A 21,097-nucleotide genomic window follows, 5' to 3' on the forward strand; every position below is an offset into this window, starting at 1 on the left:
CAGCGGCACCCCCCCCGAGCGGAGAGCGATGGCGGAGCCGGCGGGCGGGACGCCCCGTATGTAAGTGGGGGGAGAGCGGGGAACAGCGATTTCCGCTTGCCCGGGGTCCGCCGCTGGCTGCAGGCTGAGGGGAAAGTGCGGGGCTCTTTTCCCCGCACCTGCCGTGCTGTGGGTCGTCCCTACCGCTGCCCTGGAGGGAAAGGAAGGGGCGAAGGGACGGGGGTGAGGAGACGGCCTGGGCGGAGGGGAACGGGAGCTGGGGTTTGAGGTGGGGCCTAGGGGTGCGGGAGGCAGGAGCGGGGCCCTGGGAGCAGGAGTCTGGGGGATAAGGGAGGGGAGAAGGAGCGAGGGTCTCAGGGAGGGCTCCAGGAATGGGATCAGAGAGGGGTGGGCAGGAGCAGAGCACCAGGGCTGAGGGTCGGGGTGAGGGGGGGAAGGGAAAAGAAAGGAGGAGGAGAAGGCAGAAGCTGAGGTGTTAGAGGGACCCTAGGGATAAGGGTCTGAGGGGGACTCCAGGAGCAGGAGACTGAGGGGAGGGGGGCAAGAGTGAGGGACTCAAGGAGAGTCACAGGAGTGGGGGTCTGGGAGAGGGGAAGGGACGTGGCCTCAGGGATGAGGGCTGGGGGCAGAAGCTGGAGCCTAAAGGGGACCTCAGGAGCAGGGACTTGGGGGAGGCCCTAGGGATGGTGGTTTGGGGAAGGGTCCTGAGGGGGAGGCCCTGAGACAGAGGCCTGAGGGTGCCAGTAGGAGCAACCCCCCCCCAGGGTGTGGGATTTTGCATGGGGCACCCCTAAACAAAGCGGGGGGCAGTGAGGGCAGGCTGCCTGCTTCCCCTGCTCCTGTAGGTGCGTGGTATGATGAGTTCCCCCGGCAGGGCCAGCGATGCGTTCCCCCTGCATGTCCTGGTGTGGAACAATGAGTACCGGCGGCTGGATGAAGAGCTGCAAGATCAGGTAACTGCTGCCCTCCTGGGCAGAGAGAGCCTCAGCTGTGCCCCCGGGTCTGTGCCAGGTTGGTGGGACTGTTCTCCTTCTGCACCTGTTTATTTGTGGGTTTGAGAGCGAGGTAAGAAGGTATAGGGATGTGATGGACTTCCATTGTTTTTCTGTACAAAAGAAGCAGCAAACGCAGCTTGCTTTAATGGAAAATCAGAGTGCAGCAGTGCTGCTGGAAATGAGGGCAGGCTGTGGCTTGCTGAAGACCAGCAGTGGTTAGAGGCAGCAGTTTTATACTGGCTGGAGTGTTCTCAGCATCTCCATTACAAATTAAAAAAAAAAAAGACTCATTGTTTCATGCTGTTGAGTAGAAAAATACAAAGCTGTTCCCTCTTTGGGATGGCTGAGGGAGAAACAGTAATGACGTAAGGGAATAGCAGTCTGAACTGCTGCAGCAGAGCTCAGGCTGCAAGCAGCCTTTGTGCTGAGGCACTGTGCAAAGGCTCAGGTGCACACCGGGGTGAGGGGGGAATCGTTTGGGAGCAGAACACATTCATTGCATTCTGCCTGGCACCACAAGGACGTGATCCTGAGTTGGGCTGTGCCACCCCTGACTGATGATTGCCATCTGCAGTTCTAACAGTGCTCCACGACTTACTAATGCTTGCTGAGAGCATGCACCTCTCCTGATTTCGAAGGAGAATCTTTGGAATGCAGTTCGTTGTCATCTAATTCACTTAATCTTAATCCTTAACAGAGTCCTTAACCTTGCTGGCACGCTGTTTCGGTTTATTTCTATTGCAGTAACATTTTGATGTGTGAATGTTTGTAATCAAATAAGGATCCTTGTGCTGCTTGTCCTTGTGAGACTGGGGCTAAGTGAGCATCCACACCTGTGAGTGAGCGCTCCTCCCTGCCTCAAGTACTCCTCACTGTGAGGCAATTAGCAGCGTGTTGAGATGGGACATATCCATCTCTTACTTTATCTGCTTTTAAATATTATTTGTCCCCTCTAAAGTATTCCAAAGATCTGTTTCCTCCTGCTTTCTTGGGATAAGCTTCTTGCTGGCAGAGAGGCACGTGAAGGAATCAAAAGGCACTTTGCCAGCTGCACTTGGGTATGGCAAGGAGGGGTGGAATAGTGGTTTACTGGTTAGCAGAGCTCCTTCCCACATTAGTGCAATTAGCATTGGAGTTGTAGGAAGTGGGGAAGCAGATGCATTGGTATTCCAGAGCAGAAGTGAGAAAAGAATGCTTTAAAATGAAGCTTCCCCCATTGTGTGTGATCTTTCAAACTTGATGCTGTCAGATAACCGCGTTAACTTGCATAATAACTTTCCTGTTCTGCTATTGACTTTCCCCTTTTCCTTTAGTTATAGATGCTCTTCTGTTTCAAATCTCTAAGCTAATAGTGAAAGATATGTAAGGTATGAGTATGTTGTGCTTGCATGTTTTGGATATTTATGCTTGTGTAGTTTCTTATTTTTAGTGACTCGTACAAAATGCATTTGCTCTTCATTGTGCCGTGTGTGTCAGTAAAATGAATGCCTTGTAACTTACCATTTGCTTCTATGCTCTCAAAAAGTGCTACACAAGATTGGTGTTGTATCGCCTGTTGAGTTGTTTTGTTTCTTTTCCCCTTTTTTCCCCTTCCTGTTACGCTGTACATTAAATCCTCCAGTGATCTCTCTCGAGCTGTTAACTGTGCGTGTTTCAATGCACACAGAACTCTCTTTTCCTAAAAGGGACTGCTTCAGAAGGGGAAATAATTACAGGAAGAGAAATGAGAAGCATCACTGGGAGCTCAGTTGTGTTTTGTAGTGACGCCAGTTTGTAGGCCCTGTCCTGCTTCTCTTTATTTTGGTGGGGAAGTGAGATTGCAGTGTACTGAGGGCAGAAGGGCAGCACAGTCTGCAGAGTGACTACGTAGCATGAGCTGTGTGGGCATATGTAGGGAACGTTGACTCCTAGGTTATTTCCAACAAGTTTAATGTGAACTCTTCTCAGTGCACTGTGGTTATCTGCATTTGCTAGAGCAACGTCAGCATTGCTTATCTCTTGGATACTCAACAGGATGTTGATCAACGTGATCCCCGGGGCCGGACCTTGCTGCATCTTGCTGTTTCCTTGGGTTACATAGAATCTGCCAAAGTCCTTCTTCAGCACAAGGCAGATGTAACTAAAGAGAATGCACAGGGATGGACAGGTAAAGATAATTTTTCAAACAGAAACGGTGTGTTAGTACTTCTCAGTTGCAGGTGCTGTACTTTGACTGATTCTGTGTTGTGCATTTTTGCTCAGGAAGCAAACTGAAACCATCTCGTGCTTGGATTTCTTTCAGTTTTACATGAGGCTATCAGCACAGGAGATCCAGAGATGGTCCATATGATTCTGCAGCACCGAGACTATCAGCAGACCTCCAGGACGCTTGGAGGAGTCCCTGAGTTACTCCAGAAGATTAATGAGGTGCTTATTTAGTTGACTCCAGACTGTAAGTCTGATTGCAGTTGTTCAGTCGAGTAAACTGAAATAGGACAAACAGAGATCAGAGTCCAGTTAATTTGGATTTGGACAACTTCATTCTTTCCTTTCAGTTCATACATTGCATAGGCCTGTGGGAGGTGGAGACTTTTTTACCCTGACCTTATTTTGAAATCTGTAGTCATGAACTTCAGTGTTCAAGGATGGCTGTTAAGGTGTTGCTGCTTCTGTAATAACATAAGGAAGAATAGCTCATTATAAAGCAAAAGCAGACTGAAGTCTGTATGTGCTTGTTAGTCTGAAGCTCTGTTTGTTTTTGAGTTTTCCTTTATCTAAAACATTCGTGGGAAATGCTGTGCTGAATGTTAAATCAGTACTGTTTTGTGAAGTATTCATAGGGTCTTTTCCTTTCCCAGACTCCTGACTTTTATGTGGAAATGAAATGGGAGTTCACTAGCTGGGGTAAGAATCCTGATTGTTGGTGCCTCTTCTAAGCAGTAGACGAAAGGACTCGCTCCTACCAGTGTCACAAAGGCTATACAGAGGGAGAGACTGATTGGCATCATTGTTCCTTGCTCCCCAGAATACTTACCATCACCTCTCAGAATAACCCTTTGTATTTCTGTATCGCAATTGTTCTTTGTTTCCGTTCTGTTTGTGGGGTTGTTTGTTTTTTGTTTTTTTATTAGAGACTTTAACCATTGTCAGAGTCGGTGAAGGCTTTTCTCAGGGTCTTGCTTGTGTATCTTTGGTTGTTGATGACTAAGGTGGTGATAGGACTGGCATGTAGATGTACAGGCTTCTTGGAAGTATCTGCTTTGCTTTAAAGGAATGAATGCTAGGACTTATGGCTGACTTCATTTTCCAAGCAGCTATCTATCTATCAGACTGAGATTAGTTCAGACTAAGATGTGAAATGGGCTAAAACCAATCTCTCATCCCTTTTCATGTTAATCTTTAAATTAAAATAATGGGTTTTGCCCCTTATAGCTGATCACTTTAAAGGTAAAGAGAGCCGTTGTCTTGTTTCCTGTGGAATAATGATCACAGTATTGAGTAATTAATGTATTACGAGTAGCACTTCTACTTGAATTCAGTTTTCCCACGTGCTTAGTTTCTTGAATATTTTCTATTTATGTGTTGCTTGGTTTTATAGTTCCACTGGTTTCTAGAGTTTGTCCGAGTGATGTCTGTCGCATCTGGAAAAGTGGTGCCAAATTGAGAGTTGATATCACATTGCTGGGATTTGAAAACATGAGCTGGGAGAGGGGAAGGCGCAGCCTGATCTTCAAGGGAGAAGGTATGCTTTTTCTTACCATGTCAGCAGTGCTGATTGCCAAGTGCTGGATAAACCACAGTGGGAAGCCCTATTTTTGCTCAAAAGATCTGTTGAGGCTGAGTTTTAAGCAAGTTTTGTGGATGTTACCGTGAATGTCTTGGAGATGGTGTTCTGTGTTTTAACATAGCTGCTTGATTGCTTTGTTTTGAGTTAATCTGAGGTCAACATTTGGTAATAGGGCAAAAATTCTACATCAAATTCTTATATACTTTCTCCCTTTGGTTCTCTTGCCTCCAAATAAAATACAATTTTAGATGCAGTTCCAACTCTGAGTGCAAAATACACCAAACTAGCTTCTACCCTGATTTGATATGCAGTATATGTTTGGTTTCCCATTGCGGAGCACTACTGCTATGTTGTTTGTCTTTTAAAATGACCTACTGTTCCAACAGATGCTGAAGGTTGGGCAGAGCTAATTGAGATTAACCATGATGATAAGTTTGTTACCACGGAACGTTTTGAGATTTCCCAACACATGGAACGTTTGACACTGGGATCTATGACACCAAAAAGAAGAGAAGTGGAAAGACGCCTTACAACTCCAATTATCAACACGTGCCTTGATACAAAAAGTATTGCTTTTGAAAGGTAAGGTACAAAGTTTCTCTTATAAATCAACACCACAAGCTTACTGAGTCGTGCCTTCAAAGTGAGATGTATATATGCAGTTTCTTTATCCTGTATACCTAGCACTTCCTCAGAGCTTCCCAGAATTTGTCCATGTGGTGTTCAGTGAGCTGTATTTACTACAGCATCTACACATCCAGAGACAAAGACTTCCTAGCACCTAGTTCCCAAACTGCAGTGTCAGCTGAGAAATCGAACTCAGTGTTGAGAGCTGGATGTTAGACTAAATAGATTATTGTAGATTGCCTTCCTCCTCTGTGGCTCAGGTGTCCACATCTGAATATAAAATCTCTGATTGAGCCTCTGGACATCTTCCATGATCTGAAGAATGGGAGCAGTGTGACTTTCTTAGCGCTGTCATGGTGTGTGTGCACAAGGATGGGTTGACCCGTGCTTTTGTCTGGGGTTAATAAACGAATAACCTATCAAATGTCATTTGTACAAAGTGTTTTGGGGAAGAAATGGACCATGTGTTGTGTAGAAGTGCAACAGTTTAGGCACTTGTGTTTGCTTTTTGGCAGAACCACATCTGGATTCTGGGTTTGGAGGACTGAAAAAGCAGAAGGTGTAAATGGTTATGAAGCAAAGGTAAAGTCTGTTCTATGCAGCTAACTGAAACGTTGTTGTGTTTTGCCTTTATTTCTTGAATATTTTAGGTTCTAAGTTTCCTATCAAGGGCTTCATTGTGTTACAGAACAGGGTGGGAGTGAGGATCTCCAGGGATGCCAAACTTGTGTGAGGGGTGGGTGGTGCCTGTGGCACATCCCTAGGAGTTCTGGGGGAGAAGGAGGATCAAAGCATTTCAGCAGAAGAAGGGGAAAAGGTTCAGTGTAGCTGTTGGAGCTGCCTTCCAGAAAAACAGAATTGAATTCATTCTTGAGTTATTATTCCTTCGCTGTTAAAAGAGGAGGAACCATGGGCACTCTAGTAACAGTATTGCAAGGAGATGGAACTGATGGCAGCAAGAAACTGGTAGCATGAATTCAAGTACCACTTTGGGTGATTTGTGGTGTTTCTGTTTTACCTGCTTGCCCAGCAGGTGGCTGTACAGCTTCAGCCTTAGGCAGGGAGCTGTCAAGAAAATGGTACATGGGGCTTTCATTATACAAAAAGGAATAGAAAATCCAAGTGCAGCATTTCCAGTTGATCGCTGGTATGTTAAGGATTAAGATCTTTATCAATAAGAAGCAGATCCATGTTGGTTTATTCTGCCTTATGCTCATATTTATGGCTCTGTTATTGGTTTTGTAACCTGTGGTGATTCTTGTCCTTCTGCTCTTCTTCTAAAGGTGTACATGGCAAACAATGTAAATGTAGTCACAAAGATCAGAACAGAACACTTAACAGAAGAGGAAAAGAAAAGATACAAAGGTAGTTTTCCTATAGGATCACTGAAATTAAGTACAACCTTTTGGCTCTTTAATGCATTCATGCCTTTACTTTGTTTTGGCCAGGTTTAAAGGTTCGTCTGGGCTTTGTTTTCTTAGGTTTTCTGTTCATTTCTAGTCCCATGAGCCTTTCTAATGTTTAAACTGGATTAAAAGATGGGTAGCTGGTGACCTCATATGGAAATATTGGCCTGCTCTGGGGGGTCAGCATGGGAGGCACTGTGAATAATAGTGATCTGCTGATAGAAACATCTGGAAATCCTTGTCTCTATTCTGGATCTTGTATCCATCTTACTCTGTCACCTTTAGGTCCTGGGCTTGCCTGTTGAAGCTTACAGGAAATATGGGCTTCCTCTTAACTGTAACTGGCTTACTGTACTCTGGGTTAGAAGCCTTGCTTGTTAGCTTGTTGTGTAATTTTGCAGAAATTTTGCTGCTAAATTGTTCTTCATGTTGTTTGAAGCTGACAGGAGCCCCTTGGAATCGTTTCTGGGTACAGTGGAGCATGAGTACGGTGTTCAGGTGAGTGTCTGACCTCATAACAGGACCCTGTGGCACAGAGGTCTGTACTGATAGCTGTGTGCACGTGGAATCTCTTCCTATTTCCTTAGCTCTGCAGCAACTTACATAATGAGGTTTGAATTTTCCCTGGGGAGATTTTCATTTGTTCTAAACCCTCAAATGTTCCCGCATTAGTAGTACATACTTCCTTTTTGAATGCTCCCATGAAAAAGATATAAAATCTTATAGCAAAGCAGTAGCTGGGATGTGAACAGCAATGATAAACCTGGGGAAGGTGTCCTTAGTGCCAGCCCACAGATAATCTGGGGAGCTGTGCTCACAGACCAGCAGGATCCTCAGGTGGGAGATGGTGGTAATGTGGTGTCAGAAACACTTAGTAGCTCTGTGTCAACATTGTGTCGTGTGTTTTTTCTGTAATGGGTTGTTACTGGTCCCAGTATGGCTTTAGAAACCACCTTCAATCTGGACACATTTAACCATAGCAGATACAGGTTTGCTAGCTGCTAAAAGAGGGAATGAGTTCCTTCATAAGGGGTATATACTGCTTGTTTTGTACTTCTTTGGTCTTTTTCTCTCTTGCTATGTAGAGTGCAGTGAAGACAACAGAGTATGCCACAAGTAACAATCCCACTGCTATTACTCCAGAGGAATACTTCGATCCAGAATTCGATTTGAAAGGCAGAGATATAGGAAGACCCAAGGAAGTCACCATTCGAACGCAGAAGTGAGAAATAAAACTTCAACTATTTCCAGTTTGCCAGTCCTCTAACCTCTGGAAACTGTATTTTACAAACATTCAGTACAGTTTCACTCTCTTTGCAATGTTAATCAAGAGACGTCTGGAAGTAATCAGCCGTGGACTTATTCTTAGTTCTAGTGCTGTAACTTTTCAAACACCTGACCCTTCCCTATTGCAAGGTGTCACTAAACTCCTATGGTTTATCTCTAGCTTGACCAAGAGTGTGCTTTGGTTTCTCAAAGCAGTAACTATTGCTCTTTGTGTGAAGCAGGTGGAAGTGTTATGTATTTCACTTTTTCAGTTTCCAGATCTGTATGCTTAAGATGCTTTTATACAACTTACCCTTTCAGATTTAAAGCAACCTTGTGGATGAGTGAAGAGTTTCCCTTGTCTCTTGTGGAGCAAGTCACTCCAATCATTGATCTGATGGCCAGAACTAGTGCTCATTTTGCCAGACTAAGGGATTTCATCACTCTGGAATTTCCACCAGGATTCCCTGTCAAAATTGGTAATGTTTAACAATCTTTATTCTAGGGTCTTCTTTTCCATTCTTTGTATTGTTTTTGCAACATAGACTTACAGAAACCACGTTAGTTCTAGCAGTCATCTTGCCACATGAGAACTAAGATGTACACTATTTATGTCTGGGAACATAGGGTCCAAATTCTCCATGACCAGTATAGAGGCATGATTTTAAAGATGGTATAACTTAGTAAGAATGAGCTGTTTTTAGCTTGTTCCTTGTGGTTTCAATGTCTTTGGTTTGGCAAATCTTACTTTTAAACAATCTCTTGGACCTAGAGGCAAAGACTAAGGGCAAGTTCTTGATGATACGAGTTGTGGTTCACTTTGCTCTGACATGCTGCTTATGGATCATGAGATTAAATGTGGCTGCAGGTGTGAAAATGAATGGCAGACTTCCCTTTTTGATGCAGATTGTTTTTTTTTTTAATAGAAATTCCCTTATTTCATGTGCTGAATGCTCGAATTACATTTGAAAATGTCAACAGCTGCAGGACAGCTGAGAGAACATCACAAACAGTTGGAAGTGCGCAGGGGGATTCAGGTGAGGAGTGAAAGAATGCAGTGATGGCATCTCTTTGTGTTTCTGCTTGTGGAGTGTGTAGAAGAGCTTTTACATCCATTGCAAACAACCCCAGAGAAGTCAGAGCTACTGAGTATTCATCTCTTCCACTGTGGTTTTGTCAGGGTTCAGCCACCTTACCTAAGAAGGGCTGTACTGCATCTTACTGCCACGCTTGTTTGCCAGAGCCTCTGGCTACATGTAGCCAGGTGGCTTGTCTGCATTTTTGGAGTTAATCATGCATGAACATCCATTGGATTTTTTTCTATTAACAACTTGCAAAAATATCCTATGCCGTGCTTTAACTGTATTTTGCTTCTCTAGGTGCTAATTTTGAGGTTGACCAGTCAGTGTTTGAGATCCCCAAATCTTACCACGTCCAAGATGATGGTAGGAACATACATGTGCACGATGAGGATAATGAGATTATGCAGTTTGCTATTCAGCAGAGTCTGTTGGAATCCAGTGGAAATAAAGTAAGTGTGCTGTAATCTGCTCAGTGCAGATCCATCAGCTTTGACAGGAAATGTGCAGCAATAGCTGTATCTCTAAATTAAGCCATTATGTACAAAGTGCCACGTAGGATGGATTTTCCAAGAACCTCAGAGGAGAAAAATAGAGTAATTTATTTTGAAGAAGAAATAAGAGCGAGTTGCACTGCCAATGTATGAAATTCTTTCTTCAATTTCTAGGAAGTGGGGGCGCATTCCAATGGAGCAGTTGCATATTCACAGGACTTCAATATACAGTATCAGAGGTAACTGATTATTTGTGTCAAGCCATGTGTAATACACCAAAGGATGTCCGACAGTAGCATGAAGCAATTTTTTTCTCAACACAAGGTGGCAGATGCACAGAATTCAAGGTCTGTCTTGCTGTGCTGCTTCAAACTTTGCTTTTTTCAACACGCCAGAGCTCCAGGCTGGGCCTTGCTAGTCTGTATAGTATGTCCCTTTAGCTCAGCTCCAGAGCTGACGTGCACATGTAACTGATTTTTCTCCTATTACACACAGCCTTTCTGTTCTGCTCTTAAAGCTGTGAGTTTGGTCCCTCTAGGTTGGCATATTGAGGAACCCTAGAAGAACAAGTTTTACATATGGCTGTTAGAATGGCTGTCGTACACTGAGAGCTGCTTTCTGCCCTGTAAGGTTGTGATTCAGGCTTGCAGGCTGAACGCAAGCTGCTAGGGAGGATCCTTGTAGGACACAGGAAAGAAGCTCCATCTCTTTTCCTTCTCAAAGTTCTCTGTCTTTCTGCTTTCTACAGGGCACTGCAGGAGAGCTATCTAACGAGCACAGGTAATTCACAGTGCAGCAGCCCTAGTGAACCTTCTAGTTTTGAAAAAGACTTGCAGCTTGCCATGGAGCTGTCTGTCCGAGAGCAGGAGGAGCGAGAGAGGCAACGCCGTGAGGAGGAAGATGCAGAGCTGCAGCAAGTTCTACAGCTTTCTCTTGTGGAAAAATAGCTCTTGAAATAAGCATGACCAAATCTGTGCAAAGCTGGAGGCTTTCAGAGCTCTCAGGCTGAAGACCAATCCTGGATTGCTTAAGTAAACATTTCACCTGCCTTCTTCATTGTCATCGTGATATCAGCTACAGCAGCTGATGGTTTTTAAATTGGTTTTTAATTTTTGAGGGAGATTCAATAACTGGGCATTCTGTGTTTGGCTGCCCAGATGTGCAGCCTTAGCTGTGATGTATTCTTTTACCTAAACATGTCTATCAAAGAGCAGGTGGAAGGCTTGCTTAGCACCAGGGTTTAGGGTTGCGTTGAAGTTTTAAAAACCTGATTTATGAGGAGTTCAGAAGGGAAACTTCTTCATTACTTACCAAAGAAATACTCATTTGTGTAGTCACTTCAGAATAATTCAAAGCCATTGTCTCTGTTTCTTCCAGTTCTTACATGGAAGGTATCTATATGCATTTACATACATACAGTAGTTTTCATGCTGACAGATGCTCTCTGTTAGTTCTGTTTATACATGATTATTTCTTCTCCAGTCACTGAGACTTTTATCATATGCTCCTGCTTACAAGGGATAATTTTATACTTGAACAGCTAATCCAAGCATGAGATTAAACTAGCGCTTCCTGAAATCAGACAAACCAAGCAGCCTGTACAATTTTAGCTCCTCAAGTGGGACCATCCTCCTGAAGTAGCACTTTCTGCAGTGATTCAACACCAGCTCGTTCCCATAGTCAGAGGGCAGCAAGGAGATGAGCGATAGATACAGGTGCTCCTTGAGATCACTGTGTGTGTGTGCATGTTCTGCGTGTGGGTGCTGCTGAATTCAAGCAGGAGAAGAGTCAGGTGAGATTTTTAATGTGTACTTATTGGAAGATCAGTTTTAATTCTGTCATCTGAAAGGGAAAACGTGTGTTGCTTTTTAAAACTCAAACGCTTATCCTTCATGTGAATACATATATTTTTTTATCTGAATCTTTTTATTGATTTTAAACCAAGCCAAGATGACTGCCCTCCTTGCAATGGTATCGTAACAATTCAGAAATAGGTTTTAACAGCTTTCCTCAGGTCTTTCCTCCTACAATAGAGTTGTAGCTATTCTACTTGCACTTCTGTCAGTGTTTACAGTACTCACACTGTGACTCTCAAGTGCACTCCACACGTACACAACGATGTACGCCCACGGGAAGGCCTTACAGCAGTCAAACGTCAGCAATATTGCCCAGTCCCTGCTCACAGTGCTGTGAGAACCCATGGTACGTACGCTGTGATCATGCTGCCTAACCCTGCACTTCTCCTCGAGCAAACCAGGGCAGCTGTGTGCAACCGTTAACTCCTTTTAAAATCATTATGACACAACCAGAGAGATGGTTGGTAGCTTAGAACTCCATTTTAAACCAGTAATCCGTATCTTTTATTATTTTTTTTTTCTGTAGCAGGCAATTAAAATTCAGTGTCTATCTGCATCATGCTTAACATTGCAGCTTGCAACCCTCCATAGCTTCCTGGTGGCTGCAGGAATGGGGAATGCAACTCTTTGCATGGGGGCAGAGGGCTGTGTTGGAACTGCATTGTTCTTTGGAAAGAGGCTTACTGTGACTTTCTGGGTTGCAGGAAAGGGAATAAGCCTGGCATTGAGCTCTTGACAACATTATGGGGTAAAAGATGAAATTGTGTTGGTTTTGTTTGTTGTTCTTGTTGTTTTTTTTCCTCCAGTGGAAATAAAGAGTGCTGTTACCTTTGTAAGAGTGCTGTCTGACTGCTTTTTTGCTACTGAGCGTTTCCAAGGTGAGGAGGAAAAACTAAACTGGGGCTCAGTGATCTGTCTTCAGCAAACAACACAGGCTGGGGTTGGGGCTTCAGTGCTCTTGGTCTGTTCTGTATGCACCGTGTTGTGAGTAAGAGACAGGAAAGGAGCAGGACTGAGTTGCACTGTATGGCCATAGGAACGCTGCTGTCCAAAAAGAGCCTGCCCATTTCAGACTTTGGGGTTATGTGGGAAAGCAGAACCTCAGTGACAAAGAGCTTCATCTGTGTTCTGAACCTATGAATAGCTTTGACATATGCTAACTAAAGCTCTGTAAGTTGTGGCCCTACTTCTGTGCTGTTGTTGTGGAGTTTGGTTATGGTCCGTGGTAACTCACGATGCGCTTCAATGGGAAATCCTTTTTGCTCCTTCTCCTCCCTTGTCCTGTAAGCTGTAAGCTCACAGCTGGGCCTGGGGACTGCTCGGCCTTTCATACAGCTACAGCTGAACGTCCATGAATAAATAAAGGAGTCCTGCAGTGTTTACTTCTCTTTTATTTGTACAGAGAGACAGAGCGGGGGGGGGGGGGGGGGGTGAAGAATGAATGCAAACAATGCTGCTGCAGGGAGCTCGGAGCTGCACCCACCACCAAGCACACAGCTATGGGCACAGTGTTACACGGAACAAAGGATGCAGAAATCAGCGAGCCAGAGCTCTGCAACTGAGGAGGAGGGCAGGAAGAACCATCCTGCTGTTAGCTTGCTCCCTCCTTCGTGCTTCACCGAGACTAGAAATGGGGTCTGTTCCAGGCCAGGCTCATCTACTGACGCACAGAGCAGCAGCAAAGGGGGAACCCCCAGCTATCCCCGACCCTAATAACAGAGCAGGACCCGCTGGCTGCAGTGAGGGCTTGCAGAGCCGACCACCCCCTTCGCCCTGGAGGTATGGTTTGAAAAACCTAAAATAAATTACTACCCCAGCCCCCTATGTTAAATACCGAAGTAACGCTTCGTAAGCAAAATCCAGTTACTAATCCCAGCAGTGCAAAACAAAACAAGATAGCAGCATCCGTACGCACGTGTGTGGCTTCGGCGTCAACCCTGAATTCGATACCCAAAGCGGCGCGGCGCGGATCCGGCTGCAGCTCCGCCGCAGAGCTCCCAGCGGGCCCGGCTGCCCCCAGCCCTGGATGTGCTGGGGCTGGGAAGGGGTCCCTGTCCGTGGCTGCTCCCCGTGGCTCCGAAGCTCAGCGCTGGGGCTGCGAACGCCATCACCGCAAAGCGGCCGCGGTGACGCCGAGCGGAACCCACGCGGGGCGGCTCCGGGTGTCCGTGGGGGGGGTCCGTGCGGGCGGGGACGCGGCCGCTACCGCCGGCGGACGGGTTTGTAGACGCAGACGGCCATGAGGACGATGGTGAGCAGCAGGGCGCTGAGGATGCTGCCCAGCAGCACTGCGAGGGAGGAGGCCGACAGGTTAAGCGCCCGCCGCGCCGCACAAAGCGAAGCCGCCGCCCGCCCCCTCCTTACCGAGGTTCTGCTTCTGCAGCACGGCGTACGGCCGGCTGCGCTCCGCCGGGGTCAGGGCGGCCAGCACGGCCAGCGCCCAGCCGCGCAGCGACATCTCGGCTCGGCTCGGCTCGGCTCGGCTCGGTTCGGTTCGGTTCGGTTCTCCGCTTCAGCACGGCGAAGAGCGCCGCTTCCTCTTCCTGCCGCCCGCCCCGCCCCGGCAGCGTCAGCGCTGTGCCCCGCCCGGCCCTGTGTTCCCCCCCCCACCTCCAAAGCTCTGCACAACTCTGCGTTCCCCGAGTTCTCCCCGTGTTCTCTCCATTCCCGTGTCTCCCTCCATCCCCTTGTTCTCCCCGCTTCCACGTGTCTCGCAGAGTCATAGAATGGTTTAGGTTAGACGGGACCCCAAAGCCCCCCCCAGCCCCACCCTGCCATGTGCTGGCTGCCCCCAGCTCAGCTGCCCAGGGCCCATCCATGGCCTCGGGCACCTCCAGGGATGGGGCACCCACAGCTCTGGGGCCTCAGTGCCCTCTGAGCAAAGAATTGCTTCCTCACATCCAACCTCAATCTCCCCTCTTTGAGTTCAAAGCCATTCCCCCTTGTCCCGTCACTATCAGACATCACTATCAGATATCACTGTCTCCTATCCCTATGTGTCCCCCATCCCTGTGTCACCCCCAATCCCATGTCCTCCCTACCCTGCTGTTGTCCCCATCTCTATATGCCTCCCATCCCCGTTTTCCCCCCAGCCCCTCTGTGTGCCCTCAGCCCTGGGTCCCCTCCATCACTGTGTGCCCTCAGCTCTTGGCTGCACCCTCCAGTTCTGTTCGCTGTTAGCTGCTGTGAGCACAGGAGGGGTGACTGCAGCTGATGAGGGCACGTGGAGCCAGCAGCATGGTGACACCAGAGGTATCCCTCACCCACACAAGGTGACAGTCACCATGGGGACGCTGCTGTGCCTTTGGGGCTCTGCTTTCATCCCAAAGCGGAGCGGGGGGGGGGGGGGGGGGGGATGAACCCCACAAAGCCAAAAAACACACAGCCTGCTCCCAGCTGAGGCTTTGTTTTCTCTTTGAAAGGGGACCGACACACGGAGCAGCGGTGCAGCGCCCGCACACTGCACTGCAGGAGGCACCGCGGTCACTGCATGCTCCCAATGCCTGCAGCTGTGGGACGGTGGAAGGGACAGCCTTCTGCCTGCCTGATGGGTGTTACGTGGGAACGGGGAGCAGTGAGCAGCCTCTGCATCCCCTCGTCGTGCTACAGGGCCGGCTCCATGCCCACAGCCTCCACCTGGGGGTCTCGCACTGTTTTCTCCGGCCGAATGCAGACGGCGAGGCGCTGAAGCAGGAAGAGAAAAGCAATGGGTTCCCTCCCTGCAATGGGACCTCGAGCTCTGCTAGCGGGAGCTGCTGCTCCTCCATTGGGCTGCCACAGCCCCAAGCTCAGAGATGTCCCAAAAACTGGTGAAAAGGGGGGGGGTGACAGCTGGGGACAGCATTGTGCTGGTGTAGCTCTGACCTGCTTGAGGGACCCCGGCGTCCAGACCAGCTTGTACACCATGTAGACAGGGATGCAGATGAAGGAAGATGCTCCTATGAGGTGTCCCAGCGAGGTGCTCCATGCTGGGTACTGATAGCCAAAAAGTGCCAGGGGCGGCTGCTCCAGAAGTGAGCTGGCCACAATGAACTGCAGAACCCACACAGGGCAATCAGGAAGCAGCTCATGGATGTGCTCCGGCACTGAGCAGCCCTGCTGACTCTCTGCAGCTGTGGGCCAGCTGCAGCACAAGGCTCAGGGCTGCACTCAGCTCTCCTGCCTGGTTGCCAGCTTCAAGCTTTGCCCTGGAGCATAGCGGCAGGAGGGGCTGCGAAATGCACTACTCACTGCCAGCAGAGCAGGGCTGATGGCCACCCAGCACACCTTCCAGAACAGCCCTGGGGTGAAGCCCAGCATGGCTTTCACATCATGGGAGAACCTCTGGATCCCTGCAGAGGACAGAGCTGTCATGGGGCAAGGCAGCCACAGCCAGTGGGCTCAGGTCTCATCCCATGGCTAAGCCCCATCTCATTGCTATGTTCCATTCCATTGCTATGTTCCATCCCATTGCTATGTTCCATCCCACTGCTAAGTCCCATCCCATTGCTATGTTCCATTCTGTTGCTAAGTCCCATCCTGTTGCTATGTTCCATCCCACTGCTATGTTCCATCCCATTGCTAAGTCCCATCCCATTGCCATGTTTCATCCCGTTGCTATGTTCCACCCCATTGCTACGTCCCATCCCATTGCTAGGCTCCATCCCAGTGGCTCTTGGGCCCCATCCTAGTGCCCCCTCTTACCATAGAACCAGGACACAGCTATGGTTTCCAGCAGCACCACGGCCAGGATGGAGCAGCCGGCACCGAACTCCTCCAGCAGCTTCACCACGTAGGCACCGCCCTGGATGGAGGTGGGTTGGTGGGATGGCACTGTGCTCAGCGATGGGGCACAGCACAGGCTGGCAGCCTCCCCAGGCTGTACTCACGTAGGTGAGGGTGCTCAGCGAGCCCAGGAAGCAGACTGTGATGAGGCCGAGGACGAAGAGCTCCCTGTGCCGGGCCAGGACCTGGGGGTATTCATCCATCACGGCGGTGATCACGGCCTCCAGGCCCCCAAACTGCCAACAGAGCGCAGGGATGAGACAGAATCTTCCCCCTGCTGTTGTGCCAGCGCTGCTGCACAGGTTCCTACCGTGCTGTCCAGCCCCAGCGTTATCATCATCAGGAAGAAGATGATGGCGAAGAAGGTGGATCCCACCATGTTGGCGATGGCTTCGGGGTAGGTGATAAAAAGCAGGCTGGGACCTAGGAAGGGGTGCAGGTTGGTTTTGCCTTTCTTCTGGGTGCTGGCAAGCAGTGCAGGGATCGCACAGAGGGGAGCAGTCCTGGCCTCGCTGTCCTCCATGCACCCCTGGGTGCACAGGGACCCCCCAGCTCCAGCAGGGGCACCACGAAGCCAGGCAAGATGGGGTTCTGGAGCAGTGGGGGGGGCAAACCTTTGTCTCTGGCTACATCCTCCACCTCCACATCCCGCATCTCAGCCATGTAGCCCAGCACGGTGAAGATGACAAAGCCCGAGAGGAAGCTGGTGAGGCAGTTCACCGCACTGGTGATGAGTGCATCCCTGGAAGACAGAAGGCAGGGAGACATGGAGAGAGGCTGAGCCCTCCCTGCACGCCCACAGCAGCAGGGAAATGGGCAGAAGTGCTCAGCCCGTGGCCGTGGGGCTCTGCTACAGCCGTGCTGGCACAGCCCCGTGCCTGCACTGCGTCCTGCAGCGGGTGCTCACCGGTAGCAGTTGTTGTGGAAGTGGTTGTAACTGGCCAGAGCCAGAAGAACACCGAATCCGGGACCCAAGGAGAAGAAAATCTGTGCAGCAGCATCAACCCAGACCTGGCAGAAGCAACGGGCAGCCGGAGGATGGGTGGGTGCTTTGTGGTTTGCCCACCCCACAGCAGGCCCCCCCTTGGCACAGGGATGCGCTAACCCTAACCCTGAATGCTGTGCCCAGGGGGAGAGGAAGCCAAAGGGAGCCTCAAGCCTCTGTGCCTGGTTCAGGCAGCAGCGTGGCCCTGGTTATCTTTAATGAGAATTTTCAAGTGTCGCCTGGTAATTACCCACAGGAAGCCTATTGTCAAGCCAGGGCGAGAACACGGCTCGAACAAACCGTGGCAGCAATGAGATGGGTGATTCAATTATAGATTTACATTTCCAAGAGCCCATCCAGGGCATCTCATCTCTGCAGGAGCAGTGGGCAGAGGTGGGTGCGCGTTGCGGGAAAGGTCTGTGTGCTGCTGGCCTCGGGGAGGGGGGGGGCAGAGGGGGGCAGGGTAGGCAGAGATGGGGTACCTCCACTCACCGCTGTGCTCAGCAGTTTGCCCCAGTCTGGGCGCAAGTAGAAGAGGACCCCCCTCCAGGCACCAGGCAGGGTGGCCCCACGGAGCAGCAGGATGAGGAGGACCAGGTAGGGCAGCGTGGCCGTCACCCACACCACCTGCAGCAGGGGCAGCTGTCAGCCATGGCACCGGGCACCTGGCTGCAGGGGTGGGGAGGAGGTGATGCCCCACATTTAGCTCAGGGTTGCAGCAGCGTTGGGTTCCTCTCACCTTCCCAGAGGTTTTCACCCCTTTCCACAGGCTGAAGTAAACGATGGTGAAGATGAGGAAGAGACAGAGGAGCAGCTGCCAGCGGATCCCCCCCACGTTGTACAGACCACCAGACTTCTGAAGCTCCAGGACCTTCCTCCTATGGCCGGACAGGGTCTCATGGTCTCACCTCCCCATGATGCCCACGGGCAGCTGCCAGGCCCCCTGTCCTGCTCCCTGCACGGCGAGCCAAGTGCTGCCACGGAGACATAGCCCAACTCCAACTCATTGCCCACACGTGGACACTTACGTATAAAACTCCTCAGCAGGGGACCTGGAGAAATTGGTCCAGGTCACGTTGTTCCTCCCAAAGTAGTTGGTGCAGTTGGGTGTGTTCCAGGGGTTGTCACAGCTCGCCCAGGGCAGGGTGCCCGAAAAGGACGAGTAGAAGTAATAGAGTGCCCAAGCGATGATGGTGTTGTAGTAGAAGGAGACGTAGAGGCCAATGATGCAGATGGCAAAACCGATGCCTGTGGAGAGAGGGGCAATGGGAAAGCTGAGCCTTTCTCTGTGCCCTGCATGGGGCTGGTGGTGTTTCATAGGGCTGGTGGTGTTTCATAGGGCTGCTGGTGTTTCATAGGGCTGGTGGTGTTTCATAGGGCTGCTGGTGGTGTTTCATAGGGCTGGTGGCTCCGCGTGGAGCGCGGCTGGGAGTCGCTCACCTTTAAAGATGGGGCAGATGTGCTTCCAGATGGGAATGGCTCCCGTCCTGTGGAACTGCCCCAGGGCCAGCTCCATGTAGAAGAGGGGCACCCCTCCAAAAACAGCCATCAGCGTGTATGGGATGAGAAAGGCTCCTGTGGGGTGAGGAGCAGAGTGGGGTGACTGCTGCTACCCTGTACCAGCCGGTGAGCACGCACAGGGATGTGTCATGAAGCATGGATGAGCATTTGGATGCACGCAGGCTTTGGGATGCCCTGCAGCATCCCGAGCAGCTCACAGGTGGGTGCGTTGCTGGGAGCACTCAGCCGGGCTGATGCAATGAGCAGAAGAAGGCAGACACAGGGGATGAGGCGCCGTGCACCTCTTAGGTCTCAAATTGTAGGGAATTTGAGGGAAAATCTCCCTGATTGTCACCCCAAGATAGAAGTAATTAACGCTGCCATCTACATTATTCATGCCCACAGTGCTTTTAGCAGAGCTGTGTTGCGCCCAGTGGACTTCTTAGAAGCGGAGCTGCTCTCTGTGCTGCCGGGATGGCTCAGCTGGGTGTAGTTAATTGAACCCCCATGGCTTCTCTCTGTGAGAGCCCCCACATACTGTGGGCATCACATCCCTGCTGCCCTGCCCTCGTGGCACGGCGCTGCCGGCACTGCAGGCTCATGGTGGCTGGGAGTCCATCCATCCCTCCCTGGAGGTGCAGCCCAAGCCCAGCTCCCCACCCAGGGCCCACAGCTCCCTCTGCATTGAAGGAGAGGAGCTGAAGTTCGCTGCCCGTCCCTCAGGATTAAGGCACAAATAACTGCTTCCGTGGGGGCACCTGGGATCCACGCTGTAGCCTTGAGCGTGGTACTAATGATCTCCTTCTAATTTCCCCAAGCATGAGGAGATGTTACCCGAACACCGACTTTAGCAATTAAATCCACCGTGCCGTTGCAAACGGCACAGTATTCTCATTCCTCATTTATAATTTCTCTGCGAGAGTTTATTATTATTATTATTATTATTATTCTGGTCTATTTAAAGCAATTTATTTAGTTGCCCTTGACTCCAGATGTTTCCTTCATGGAGCTTTTTCTACCTTCTGCTCTCTCTATGGGAGGGAGCACCCCGTGCTGCGCAGCGCTGTGCTCACAGCCCAGGGCTCACATTCCATCCCGCACCACGGCTGCGTGGAGCTGAGACCGAAGGTGTGTGCGGGGTCATTCCAAGCACTGCCTGCCAGAAGTCTGCCTGGACCCGGTGAGGAGATCAGCGAGAGCCTCCCACCCCAAACGTGCAGCTCCATCCCTCTGGCCCGGCGCAGTTTGCTGTGCCCGACGGGGACGGCACGGATGGGGTGGGTGGGAAAGGGCTGGGAAGGGAGGAAGGGATGGGAGAGCAGAGAGGTGAGGAAAGGTGGGGAGAAGCGGAGCTGCCGTCTCCGAAGAGGAGCAGCTAGAGACAGACAGAGAAAAGCAACAGCGAGTTCTCAGCATCCCAAAGCCCACAGAGAGCTTTCTGCTCCCCCAGAGCAGGCTGCAGCAAGCCCGGCACTGTCCTTACCCCCTCCGTTCTGGTAGCAGATGTAAGGGAAGCGCCACACGTTGCCCAGATCGACGGCGAACCCAACGACCGAGAGGAGGAAATCCATCTTCTTGCTCCATTTGTCCCGGGGGTGGGCCGGGGGCACGGGGACGGCTCCGGGACCCCCATCGTGTTGAGGGGGGCCAGCAGGCATGGGGCAGCGCTCCCCCATTCTGTGCCCCTGCGAGTTCTGCGGGGTCGGGTGAGCAACTTGGGGAGGGAAGGATGGATTTTTCTCCGTCTGATGACAGATGTGAGGAGGGGAGGGTCTGGCTGCCTATGTGTCCCCACCTCCAGCTGGGAACCCATGGCTCCAATGGGGAGAGCCGTGCTTTGATCAGTGCAGGAGGAGTGGGGAGGCTCGCAGCTCCATCCCCTGCTCCCCGCATCCAAGAGAGCGTTTTATTGTCGGGGTGGGTTTTGTTTGCATGCAGACGTGGGGTTAAGGCGGAGGTGGTGGTTTGGTTCTGCACCCTTTCAATGCAACGCTATTTCTTTGTCCTTGGTGCAGTTTGCAGGCCGGAGGCACCTCCACCTTCTGCCACGGTCAGTGGTGCTTCGAGCTCTGGGAGGTGCAAGTGGTGGTACCACTGGAAAGTGGAATAACGTCTGCAGCCCACATGCTATTTATTACTGGGGGGGAATGGTGCGGTACCGAGAGCCGTCGCCCTCTTCCATTTGACACTTGAACAGCAAAGTTCATTGCAAACAAAACAGGCGGCTCCCTGCATTGTGCCCCGGCTGCAGCGTGCAGCCGTGCACAGCAAAGCCCTGCAGGAGGCCGTGGGCACCGTGCTCCAGGCACCCCTCATCCGTAATTAAAAGAAACTACAAACGAGATCAAAACGGGACACG

General features: G+C 50.3%; 3 protein-coding genes across 6 annotated transcripts; 1 reads left to right on the forward strand and 2 right to left on the reverse strand.

Annotated features, from left to right (window-relative positions):
• Positions 1-20: 20 nt before the first annotated feature.
• Positions 21-12,325, forward strand: ANKRD13A (ankyrin repeat domain 13A). 4 transcript variants are annotated; one of them, XM_415193.8, is made up of 16 exons: positions 21-222; positions 846-953; positions 3,009-3,141; positions 3,277-3,401; positions 3,833-3,878; positions 4,573-4,716; positions 5,148-5,343; positions 5,904-5,970; positions 6,672-6,753; positions 7,234-7,292; positions 7,880-8,016; positions 8,382-8,539; positions 8,987-9,097; positions 9,440-9,591; positions 9,808-9,872; positions 10,382-12,325. In XM_415193.8, exons 2-16 carry the CDS (start codon positions 855-857, stop codon positions 10,578-10,580), a joined length of 1,773 nt encoding a protein of 590 aa, XP_415193.5. In that variant the 5' UTR covers positions 21-222; positions 846-854; the 3' UTR covers positions 10,581-12,325. The 4 variants fall into 4 exon arrangements, with proteins under 4 accessions (XP_415193.5, XP_025011387.1, XP_040504469.1 ...); XM_025155619.3 differs by having other exon boundaries at positions 875-953; XM_040648535.2 differs by having other exon boundaries at positions 21-60.
• A 538-nt stretch (positions 12,326-12,863) lies between these two features.
• On the reverse strand, positions 12,864-14,029 carry LOC107051594 (uncharacterized protein C12orf76 homolog). The gene is made up of 2 exons (XM_046901306.1): positions 13,854-14,029; positions 12,864-13,777 (listed from the first exon to the last, which is right to left on the reverse strand). Exons 1-2 carry the CDS (start codon positions 13,945-13,947, stop codon positions 13,692-13,694), a joined length of 180 nt encoding a protein of 59 aa, XP_046757262.1. The 5' UTR covers positions 13,948-14,029; the 3' UTR covers positions 12,864-13,691.
• Positions 14,030-14,882: 853 nt separating this feature from the next.
• LOC112533511 (sodium-dependent serotonin transporter-like) lies at positions 14,883-20,414 on the reverse strand. Its single transcript, XM_040648247.1, has 13 exons — positions 20,222-20,414; positions 18,679-18,813; positions 18,267-18,486; positions 17,978-18,116; positions 17,731-17,865; positions 17,161-17,264; positions 16,868-16,995; positions 16,564-16,676; positions 16,358-16,489; positions 16,173-16,272; positions 15,720-15,820; positions 15,354-15,521; positions 14,883-15,173 (listed from the first exon to the last, which is right to left on the reverse strand). The coding sequence occupies exons 1-13, from the start codon at positions 20,412-20,414 to the stop codon at positions 15,093-15,095; spliced, it is 1,749 nt and encodes a 582-aa protein (XP_040504181.1). The 3' UTR covers positions 14,883-15,092.
• Positions 20,415-21,097: the final 683 nt, after the last annotated feature.

This window comes from Gallus gallus, chromosome 15 (genome assembly GCF_016699485.2).
Source record: "Gallus gallus isolate bGalGal1 chromosome 15, bGalGal1.mat.broiler.GRCg7b, whole genome shotgun sequence".
Lineage (NCBI taxonomy): Eukaryota > Metazoa > Chordata > Aves > Galliformes > Phasianidae > Gallus > Gallus gallus.